This window comes from Canis lupus, chromosome 2 (genome assembly GCF_048164855.1).
Source record: "Canis lupus baileyi chromosome 2, mCanLup2.hap1, whole genome shotgun sequence".
In the NCBI taxonomy this organism is placed as follows: Eukaryota; Metazoa; Chordata; class Mammalia; order Carnivora; family Canidae; genus Canis; species Canis lupus.
The window spans coordinates 62,755,172-62,767,453 of NC_132839.1; the positions used below are offsets into that span (position 1 = coordinate 62,755,172).

At 40.3% G+C, this 12,282-nt stretch overlaps 1 protein-coding gene across 12 annotated transcripts in view; it reads right to left on the minus strand.

Moving 5' to 3' along the window:
- GRK4 (G protein-coupled receptor kinase 4) overlaps positions 1-12,282 on the minus strand; it is a 95,911-nt gene that overhangs the window by 8,408 nt on the left and 75,221 nt on the right. For 8 of the 12 annotated variants that reach the window (XM_072803860.1, XM_072803902.1, XM_072803915.1 and 5 more), the window contains 2 exons: positions 9,042-9,079; positions 100-189 (listed from right to left, as the gene is read on the minus strand). The exons of 1 other annotated variant lie outside the window; for it this stretch is intronic. In XM_072803860.1, coding sequence (XP_072659961.1) covers positions 100-189; positions 9,042-9,079 — 128 coding nt within the window. Of the gene's footprint in view, positions 1-99; positions 190-744; positions 782-9,041; positions 9,080-12,282 lie in introns of all 12 variants that reach the window. 3 more of the 12 variants (XM_072803853.1, XM_072803894.1, XM_072803879.1) reach the window with 3 other exon arrangements.

Sequence of the window (12,282 nt, forward strand, 5' to 3'; positions counted from 1 at the left end):
CTGCCTGTGCTCCCTCCAAGTGGTTTAGAACTTTTCTGTGTTCTGAAGGTGCAGGCATCCAGAGAGAGCACAAGGATGTGGAGGTAGCCTATCACATACCCATGTAGCCGACTGTACCCACTCTTCCTCGGATGGTCTCCCCTTCCGGAATCTCCATGGCTAAACCGAGGTCTGAGATCCGGATGTGCCCTGTGTGTGTTCAAGCACATTACACAAACCACAGGGGGCATGCTGACACATTCATGACAATAAATTGGTGGGGAAAAGTCTAAAATTACATTTAACTTATCCACTTTTAGTGAATACTACACAGAGCTCCACAAATACAATGGGAAGTTAGATTTATAGCTACTAATCAGGAAGTCCTTAACCACAATCACTTGATAAGATAGAAGCATGGTGTTTATTATTTAATTTCCTATAACTACCAGATCCGTAAATAAAACGATAATGAATAGTACATGAACTACATAATAGAAAATAAATACTTTCTGTCAGAACACCAATAGGCTTATATACAGGAACAACAGGCAAATAATAAGTTTTTCTCTAAAGAACAAATTGTAACAGCAAAATAATAAATAAGATGAAGAAAATTCACTTAAAAGACTGTTATGTGTTAATGTCTTTATATAGAAAAATTTAAATAGTTATTAAATTCAGTATGAAAATAACAAACTATGGAAAATTTTCTTTCGAGAGTCTAGAGAGATAAACCAGTCCTGGAGGCAGATACCTGCTCACCTTATTTGCCATGTGTCTCCAGCTCCTGATACAGTACCTGCATATTATAGGTGCTCAATAAATATTGAAGAAATGAATGAACCAACCAGTAAATATGTGCTCAACACTGAAAATCTGCAACATACCATTTGAGGCACTGAAGCTGCTTTAGCACATTCTACACTATGCCTTAGACAGGAAAATGGACCTTTCCCTTAGCACGCCACACTGACTCACATTACTCCCTGTGGTGGGCCCTCACCAGGGGAGGCAGGGTGCTGGAGCCCTTGGAGTGGATTCTGGAGCCATACGGCTTGGGTTTGAGTCCCAGCCCTGCCATTTACTAGCGTGTCTCAGGTTCCTGCTTTTGTATGGGAACCTTCCCTCAATAAGGTAGCTTTTTTTAAACGTATTTAAACGTATTTAACAAAACGTATTTTGTTAAGTACCAGCATGTTATGAAATTTTAAGTATCCTTTCTTATTATTCTTTAAAAAAGTGATTTTTTTAACTGAGAAATGAAAAGTAAAACTACTGACAAATTGACAAAGACTCAGTTTGAGAAGCCAGTTTGTTGGTGGGGCCACAGGGAAGCAGGTGCACACATACCCTGCCCGTGTGCATACAGACCAGTACAGCTCCATCACTCAGTACTCGGCAATGTTTCCCATCCTTCAGCCTCACACCCCTCACCAGGGGCCTACCCAAGGACACAAGGAAATAACATGTGTACAGGGCTGTATGTTGCAGCATTAACTGAAAAGAACAGAGGGCTGGGAACAGCCTGCTATCCACCAGTGCGGACTGGGCAGATCAAGCTGGTCCGTCCACAGGCAGCTGGATGAAAGAATAAGGAAGATCTTCATTTAGTATCGTAGAATGGTCTATGTTATATATTTAAAAAGCAGAGAAAAATATTGTAATCATACTAATGTCATCAGGAACTAGTATTTTCCACGTAAGGACAAAAAAACACAAATGTGAAATGAAGAAGTTAAACGAGAATAGAAATATCATTATGAATCCCTGATGAATATTTTCTTTTAAAACAACAAGAATGGGACGCCTGAGTGGCTCAGTGGTTGAGCATCTGCCTTCAGCCCAGGTCGTGATCCCGGGGTCCTCGGATCGGGTCCTGCATCAGGTTCCCTGCAGGGAGCCTGGTTCTCCCTCTGCCTATGTCTCTGCCTCTCTCTGTGTGTCTCATGAATAAATAAATAAAATATTTTTTAAAATTAAAAAAATAAAATAAGAACAATGTTTTCTCTCCCTGAAAAGGCCTGGGAAGAATGACCAGCATTGGCAGCAAGGGCACCTGGCACTCACATTGTGCTCTCCACATAGAGGACAAGGCCCCTTGGAGACACAGTCGACGTCAGGGTTCAGTAAGCATGTGCAAGGTCACTCTGGAACATCTTCAACAAGAAAGAAGAGCAGAAAACCAGGAACTCATTAGAGGCCCTGGATATTCACTGGCCAAAGATGGGCCAAAAAACATCAAAAAAGAATAATGACTCCAATAGATTAAACCGTATCAGAGGGTTAAGATCTGCACATTCATTAATGACACCAAAATAGAATAAAACAGGAACCACCTTGATCATCTTGGAGAATAGAGAACTAACACAATCTCCTGAAAAGTAGAAATGAAAGGAGGCATTCATGTATTTCACCTGCTTTTCCTGAACAAACAGGTAAACAAAGTTCTTTTTTACAGATGGATCTCAACAAATAAGTGCACTAGGAATGATGGAATTAGAATGCCATCACTCTACAGCTCCAGGGAAATGCTGTATCTTGATATTGATCATTCACGAAAAGCTGGTGGGAAATGGATAATGGAGAAATTGAGCCTGACAGAGGTTTGAAACCATTCATCACTCTGAACACCATAAGAGGAGACACGCTCTTCAAATGCCTGCTGACGTCGTACAACAGGAAGGACACACAAAGTATACTCCCCAAAAATCAAATCTGGACCTATTTCAGCCTCTAGATCTAACTACTGGCTTACAGGAAGAATAGGGGACATAGCGAACACGTTAAATCCAGCTAAATTCAGAACCTGGGAAATTCTATAGGACAAATGTCTGTGTTCTAGCCTGCCAAGACTGCCATAACCAAAGTGCTACAGCTTAGGACTGAAAAGGGCAGATATTTATTTCCCTAGAGACTGGAAGTCCAAGATCAAGGGCCAGAAAGTGTGTAGATGATTGACCTCACCCTGTGTATTCATAGCCTCTTCCCTCTCCCATCTGTCCATCTCTGCGCCCTAATCTCCTCCCCTTACAAGAACACCAGTCATATACATTCAGGACTCTTCATAGTGGCCTCATTCAGCTGGAATCACACTTTTAAAAGCCTTCATTCCAAACACAGTTGACCCTTGAACAACACGGGCTTGAACTACATGGGTGCACTTACACAGGCATTTTTATTTTTTTTATTTTTTTTTTTTTAGCAAAGGACAGCATTGTAAATGTATTTGCTCTTTCTTTCTTTCTTATGATTTTCTTAACATCTTTTTTCTAGCCTATGTTATTGTAAGAATACAGTATAATACATAGAATATGTGTTAATCGACTGTTTATGTCATCACTAAGGCTTCTTGTCAAAAGTAGGCTATTAGTAGTTAAGTTTTGAGGGACTTGAAAAGTTATATGTGGGGGCATCTGGGTGACTCAGGCACTTAAACATCCAGTTCTTTATTTCCAGTAAGGTCAAGATATCGCAGTTGTGAGCTCGAGCCCCACTTTGGATTCTACACTCAATGCAGAGTCTGCTTAAGATTCTCTCTCCCTCTTCCTATGCCTCTCCCCCTTCTCCAGCTTACACTCTCTCACTCAAAAAAAGAAAAGTTACATGTGGATTTTTGACCATGTGGGGAGTTGGTGTCCCTGATCCCCCCATGGTCCAAAGCTATACAGTCACATTCTGAGGTACTGGGGGTTAGGGCTTTGTGACATGACTTTTAGAGGGACCATAAAGCCTGGTTTCACAAACAAATGACACAGAGTAGCAGGGAGGAGGAACCTATGAGATTAAACAAACTCAACAAGATATCAATCAAACGTGATGTGAACTTCATGCTACATTTAACACACAATTCAACACGTAATTAAAGAAGATGTAAAGCCTATGGGAGGGGTAGAGGGAGAAGAGAGAATCTCAAGGAGGTTCCACACTCAGTGCAGAGCCTGATGTGGGGCTTGATCTCCCAACCCTGAGATCATGATCTGTGCCAAAATCAAGAGTCTGATGCTTAACCAACTGAGCCACTTAGGCACCTTAAATAATTGTTAAATACTTTTGGATGTAATAATAGCATTGGGTTTATTTTTTAATATTAAATAATTTTTTTAAATAAAATATTACCTTTAAAAAAATAAAATAAAATATTACCTTTGATATATATTTTATAGATAGAAGAATATGATGTAGAGGATTTCCTTTAAAATCATTGTCAATAATAAAATGCTACTATTCTTTTAAAAAATTCACTGCTTATCCTGTTTTGTAGGAATACATGATAGTTTTCTTTTTTATCTCAACTACCAGTTAAATTTCATAAACCAAGTCCCTCCTAATTTCGAAGTTTTCAAAAAAGATTGCTGACATATTTAGGATGGACAAACAGTAAATGTACCTAACAACCTAGAACAGATGATAATCACCTTTTTTAAACTTTAAATTTTAACTCCCGTATAGTTAACGTAGTGTTATATTAGTTTTGGGTGTACAATATAGTGATTCAACACTTCCATATATTACTCAATGCCCATCACAGTAAGTGTCCTCTTCATCTCCTTCACCTGTTTTACCCATCCCCCATCACTCCCCTCCAGGGACCATCAGTGTGTTCTCTACAGTTAAAGAGTCTGTCTTTTGGTTTCTCTTTTTTTCCCTTTGTTCATTTATTTTGTTTCTTAAATTCCATGTATGAGTGAAATCATACAGTTTGACTTCCCCTGAATAATTTATTTCACTTACCATTATACTCTGTAGATTCATCCATTGCTGCAAATGGCAAGATTTCATTATTTTTATGGCTGAATAATAGTCCATTGTATATATACACCACCTCTTCTTTATCCATTCGTTAATTGATGGACCTTTTGGGCTGCTTCCATACCTTCGCTATTGTAAATAATGCTGCAATTAATATAGGATCGCATATTTTTTTTTAAATTAGTGTTCTCCTATTCTTTAGGTAAATACCCAGTAGTATGATTGCTGGATCATATGGTAGCTCTATTTTTAACTTTTTGAGGAATCTCCATACTGTCTTTCACAGTGGTCTTTCTGTTTGCATTCCCACCAACAGTCCATGAGGGTTCCTTTTTCTCTACATCCTCACCAATACTTGTTGTTTCTTGTGTTTTTTATTTTAGCCATTCTGACAAGTGTGATGTGGTATCTCATTGCGGTTTTAATTTGCATTTCCCTGGTGATGAAGGATATTGAGTTCCTTTTCATGTGTCTGTTGGCCATCTGGTTGTCTTCTTCGGAGAAATGTCTGTTCTTATCTTCTGCCTATTTCTAATTGGGTGTTGAGTTTTAGAAGTTCTCTCTATATTTTGGATACTAATCCTCTATTGGATATGTCATTTGTAAATATCCTCTCCCATTCAGTAGGTTATCTTTTTGTTTTGTTGATTCTTTCCTTTGTTGTGCAGAAACTTTTTATTTTAATCAAGTCCCAATACTTAAGTTTTGTTTTTGTTTCTGTTTCCTTGCCTCAGGAGTCATATCCAGAAAAAAGTTGCTATGGCCAATGTCAAAGAAACTACTTCTTGTGCTCTCTTCTAGGAGTTTTATGTTTTCAGGTCTCATATTTAGATCCTTAATCCATTTTGAATTTATTTTTGTGTATGGTGTAAGAAAATGGTCCAGTTTTCCCAGGACTATTTGTTGAAGAGACTGTCTGTTTCCCATTGCATATTATTGCCTCTTTTGTTAAAGATTAATTGACCAGGATCCCTGGGTGGCGCAGCAGTTTAGCGCCTGCCTTTGGCCCAGGGTGCGATCCTGGAGACCTGGGATCGAGTCCTGCGTCGGGCTCCCGGTGCATGGAGCCTGCTTCTCCCTATGCCTGTGTCTCTGCCCCTCTCTCTCTCTCTCTCTCTCTCTCTCTCTCTCTCTCTCTGTGACTATCATAAATAAATAAATTTTAAAAAAATTAAAAAAAAAATTAATTGACCACATAACTGTGGATTTATTTCTGGGTTTTCTGTTCTGTTCTATTGGTCTGTTTATCTATTCTTGTGCCAGTACCACAGTGTTTTGATTACTACAGCTTTGTGTTTTATCTTGAAATTTGGAATTGTGATACCTCCAGCTTTGTTTTTCTTTTTCAAGATTGCTTTGGCTATTTGAGGTCTCTGTGGTTCCATATAAAATTTAGGATTATTTGTTCTAGTTCTATGAAAAGTGCTATCGGTATTTTGATAGGGATTGCATAAATCTGTAGATTGCTTGTGGTAATATAGATATTTTAACAAAATCTATTCTTCCAGTCCACGAGCATGGAATATCATTCTATCTGTTTGTATTGTCTTCAATTTATTTCATCAATTTTTAAAAATTTTCAGAGTACAGTCCTTTCACCTTTTTGGTTGAATTTATTCCTAGGCATTTTATTATTTTTGGTATAATTATAAATGGGATTGTTTTCTTAATTTTCTCTTTCTACTGTTTCATTATTGATGTATAGAAGTGCAAAGGATTTCTATACATTGATTTTATATACTGCAACCTTACTTAATTCATTTATCAGTTCTAGTAGTTTTTTGGTAGAGTCCTTAGGGTTTTCTATATTTAGTATCATATCATCTGCAAATTGTGAAAGTTTTATTTCTTCCTTACCAATTTGGATGCCTTTTGTTCCTTTTTCTGGTCTGATTGCTGTAGCTAGGATTTCCAGCACTATGTTGAATAAAAGTGGTGAGAGTGGACATCCTTGTCTTATTCCTGACCTTAGGGGAAAAGCTCTCAGTTTTTCCCATTGAGGATGAAATTAGCCATGGGTTTTTCACATATAGCCTTTATTATGTTGAGGCATGTTTTCTCTAAACCTACTTTGTTAAGGGTTTTTATCATGAATGGGAGTTGTACTTTGTCAAATGCTTTTTCTGCATCTATTGAAATGATCATGTGGTTTTTTTCCTTTCTCTTATTGATGTGATATATCACATTGATTTGCAAATATTGAACCACTCTTTCATCCTGGTAATAAATCAATCACACTGATCATGGTGAATGATTTAATCAAATGATTAAATGTATTCTTGGATTCAGTTTGGTAGTATTTTGTTGAAGATTTTTATATGTATGTTTATCAGATATATTGGCCTGTAGTTCTATCGATTACCATTTTTTAACCTAATTTCACCACAAATGTGAAGTTCTACTTTAGAGACAAAAACAGAAATGCTAAAAAGTTGTCCATATTGGAAATGAAAGAGTTCATCTTATATTCTATGGTTTCTGGTGGAAATTAGTTCTTGGGAATTTTAATCACATGATACTTTTAAAAAAACAAAAATCAATTGCATTTGTAAGTCATAAAGTATAGCTAGAATTAGACTTTAAAAATTAAAAGAGTAGGAAAACAAAAAGAAAATATTAGAAATCTCCTGAATCAAGAAAAGCAAAACAAAGTTCTGTCATTCCTTTCCATTTTTATTTTTATTTTTATTTTTTATTTTTTTTTAATTTATTTTTTATTGGTGTTCAATTTACTAACATACAGAATAACCCCCAGTGCCCGTCACCCATTCACTCCCACCCCCCGCCCTCCTCCCCTTCTACCACTCCTAGTTCGTTTCCCAGAGTTAGCAGTCTTTACGTTCTGTCTCCCTTTCTGATATTTCCCACACATTTCTTCTCCCTTCCCTTATATTCCCTTTCACTATTATTTATATTCCCCAAATGAATGAGAACATATAATGTTTATCCTTCTCTGACTGACTTACTTCACTCAGCATAATACCCTCCAGTTCCATCCAATGTAACCAGGTCACAGTCTCTGAAGAATAAGGAACAGCACCACAGAAATGACACTTGGCACCTGCTTTGGGGCAGGCTGACAAAGGTCATGGTGGCCTATTCTACTACTGACCACAACTGCAGAGCCTAACAGATCACACAAGTTATACTTTAAGAGAATCAATGGGCCACAGCAGTGACTAGACCCAATGCACTGAGACTATGTATGGAGAACCAACCAGAGGTGAGCTGCAAGGGGCACTTGTGGTTCCTCAGAAGCATTTGCAAATCCTGGTCAAACCAGAGGTTGTTCACTGGGAGAGGGGGACACATACAGCCACTCTCCAGCTGCTCCCACCTGGGACTCTCAGCAAGAGTCCCAGGTGGGAGCAGCTGGAAGCTGAGCCAAGACTTTTGGGCCCCTGGAGCCTCTGCAGGGACACAGACAGCAGTAGAACTCTGGCACACCCAGCACTGCAAAGACACAGAGACCCAGGGCCCTCAAAAACAGGGCCAGCTTCATCTTCAAAATATCAGGAAACAGAATCTAGCAATCTATGTAAGTAACAGCTCATTATGCCCACATTGGCTTTATTTCAGAAATGAAAGGTTAGTATAATATTTGAAAATTAACTATATTAATAGAAAAAAAAGAACATCATATAATCATCTTGATGGAAAAGGAATGACACAATTCAACAACTGTTATTTTTTTAAAAAGGAAAATTCTTGAGGTGCCTGGGTCTCAGTCAGTTAAGCATCTGCCTTTGGCTCAGGTCATGATCCCAGGGTCCTGGGATCCTGCTCAGCGGGGAGTCTACTTCTCCCTCTCCCTCTGCTCCTCCCCTTGCTCATGCTCTTGCACTCTCTCTCTCTCAAATAAATAAGTATAATCTTTTTTTTTTTTTTTAAGGACAATTCTAAGGGGGCCCTGGGTAGAAATACACCTCTAAGACAAAAAGTAAGATGTGGGCCAACAGCAAGAAGTAGGAGAGAGAAAAATGTTCTTACTGTGAGTTTATTTTAATATGTTTCTCAAACTCTTAACTGAAATTAACTAATTTCAGTTAACTAAATTAATTGAAATTTATGACCAATTCTGCTTCTTGCCTAAATACAGGGGGAATGACAATGTTATCTCCATTATGTTTTCAAAAGAACACATACCAAAGAGTTTCTCTTTTTGTTGTTTTATCTGTTCTGCAACAATAGGCTAAGTCCACATTAACTTTCTTTTTTTTTTTCTTTTATTTTTTTTTTCCACATTAACTTTCTATAACCAAGTCTCTCTTAACAAAGTCTTACACTTTAGATGTGAAAAGCTCACTCACCACGGTCATCGAGGAGAATATTCTCAGGCTTTAAGTCTCTACAAAGGAAGAGACAACAAAAAGCTCAATTATTCAGAAAGTGACACTGTGATTCATCAGCACCCAGCAGAAACAACCATAGATGTCTCTGCTATGAGCAGCGGCAGGAGCAGGATAACAAAACTGTCCTTTGTGGGTCATGAGTCCTTCGTGCTGTCGCTGGGAAAGACCAGGACTCCATGAAGGATTCATCTCAATGAACACAGTAGGTATGATAGCACTGTGCAAACCACTCTGCCCAGGTCTGCAGACCTGACTGAGACAGTTCAGTGATGGAAGGTATAGCCCCGTAGTAAGGAACTAGTCCTTCATGAACTTGGCTCAATTTCTTTTATCATTCATATACTTTTTAAAATGTCAACACCCGAAAATTTCCCATACCAGAAGTACACAGCTTCAGGGTTCAGACAGGCATGGATTTGAATGCTAACTCTGCTGCTTCTCTGCCATGTGACCTGAAGCGCTCCAGCCACAGTGCCCTCCCCTGGAACTTTACGTGATCCACACCCACCCACCTCCCCAGCAATACGGGGTTGGAGAGCTCAGGCCTGGCAGCAGGAAGCCTGTAATCACAGCAGTAACTGTTACTCAGTTTATTGTGGAGGAGGAGGGGTACCGAAGACTTTGAATAAATACAGATCATTAAAGACTAAAATATCTTAGATGTAATATTTCAAACTGCTTATTTGTTTCTTCCCTTTGAAAAAAAAGATTTAGTTTTTAGAGGATTTATATTTAACTCTGATTTCAAATGCAGCCCTATCACAACTCTCCCTCTCCCCTGAACATCGCCCCTCCATTGAGACCAGATTACTAGAACCTCCACACAAAAGCAACAGCAGATGGAAGATGGCTGGACTTGGGAAAGCTCTGTAAAGAGACGGAACTGAGAGCTAGCTGCAGTGAGACCTCCCAATACCTCGAAAGGCCGTAATTAGTGTGAAACCTGCTCAACTCAAGCCCACACCACCAGGAAAAGATGACAAGAGACCCTGTTAGCAGTTCAGGGAGATGTGAACACACGCATGAGTGGCTGCAGAGAAACCTTCCTGTAGCAACCATGCCACCACGCTCACAGTCGTGCTCACAGAAGCAGAGGGGCAGGTGGCTTCTGTGTTTGCATTTTCCAGCCTGTGCATATGCTCCTGCACTATCTGGATGGGATGATGAGCATTTTTTATTTCCCCTTTATTCTTTTCTGTATTTAAAAAAAAAACCTTATAAATATTATTAAAAACAAAGTAGCCTTCCTTGACAGGGAACCTCCACAGTCTCCTAATTTATGTAGGTTCGTACTCAGCGTCAACACAACAGCTGTCCCCTGAATTACTTTAAATGTCTCCTGGGACATCTTAAACCCCACTGCTCCTAGTGTGGGCCAGTGCTGCTGCAGAGCAGAAAGCAAGCTGCAGGCCAGTGAGAGAGCCCCTGCCCCAAACCGGCCCTCCAGCCATCCACCCAGCTGTCACCTAGCACTGCCAGTCAGCTGGCTCTAAGAAGCTATGTGTTGTATCTGTTTCACAAAGGAGAAACAGCGGTGCAGTAATAACATCAGTGACTCACCAAATACCCGCCACACATGCCACAGGCACCATCTCCTGTCAGGGCCACAAAATCTCTGGGAAGCAGCTGTAGACGGGGGCTAGCAAAGTCCAGTGGGCCACACAGAAGCTAAATGACAAGCTGGAACAAAGTGCAAAGCGACCCTCACTTGCCCCACCCCGCACGCTGGGCGCTGGATGCGTACAAGTATCAAGTGCCACAGCATTAGGCCTCAGGGTATTGTCATTTCTTGTACCTTCCTTCAAAAATGATTTTTCCAGGCTTTTTTTCTTTTTTAAAAGATTTCATTTATTTATTCATGAGAGACACACAGAGAGAGGCAGAGACATAGGCAGAGGGAGAAGTAGGCTCCCCGGTGTGGGACTCAATCCCAGGACCCTGGGATCATTCCCTGAGCCCAAAGCAGATGCTTAACCACTGAGCCACTCAGGCGTCCCTGTTTTCTCTAGGCTTTTAATCAACTTAACAGCTATCTTCACATATCTCCAAGTTTGGGCACAGGGCACTGTGTGGAGGATGCTGAACAATGCCTCACCAATGTCAGCCACTCAGCCTCCAGGATGTGGCTTCCTCAACTGTCAAGTGAAGGGGTTTCCTAGTGATCTTTTCAGTTCCTTTTGGATTGCAAAGTGATGATCTAATTATAATCTTAAGCCAGGAATACAAATTTAGGTCAACATCCTGTATAGGAGGGTCCAGCCAAAGCTGAGATTAAAAGAAGTGAGACTGTCTTCTTACATTTGTACAACCTTCCACCCCCAGCCTGCTGACTCGGGTATAACTTGTATATCGTTTGTTGTGCTCTCAGGTCATTAGAAGTGATCTCATACCTCCATGCTCTAGTACACCAGAAACACATTTTGCCGGTTTCATGTCCATTCTTTTTGTTAAAAAAAGTACTTGCCATCTGGATCCCATTTTCCCAGCCAGTTACTGAGGCATGAATTATCATGAGAAGTTGATTTCCAGGAGACCAAGGCTTGAACCATTGCCTGGTCCATGGCTCATCTGCATGACTCTCCTCCCTTGTCCCAGGCCATATCTGCATCCCACTACCCTGCTTTCTCCTGGTGACCCTCTGTCTCCCACTATCACCTTACTTCCCACTGGTTCCTGTCAGTTAGCCAGCCTCTCCTGGGGAGTAAGGCTGTATGTGAACAACCGGCTGGATATGCTTTGGGAATCAGGTGAAGAGAATGACGAAGGCTGGCCCGGCCACAGGTGTGGGTTTCCTAAACCCCTGCATAACTGGAACTTCAGTACAGTCTATATAGACCACAGTCTTGGAGGGGGGGCACCTGGGTGGCTCAGTGGTTGAGCATCTGCCTTCAGCTCAGGTCTTGATCCCGGAGTCCTGGGATCAAGTCCTACATCGGGCTCCCTGCAGGAAGCCTGCTTCTCCCTCTGCCTCTGCCCTCTCTGAGTCTCCCATGAATAAATAAATAAAATCTTAAAAAAAAAAAAAAAAAGACCACAGTCTTGGAAAACAGCTCCAATCTGATCAGAAGGCATCAAGAACAATGTTCTTGATCAGGGAAGGGCAGAGTAAGGGAACCAGGGTAAAAATAACTTTGGCTCCCTCCCTAATGTTCTCCTAAACAGTCTTCAAGATAATATTACTCACTAGTCTCAGGGCATG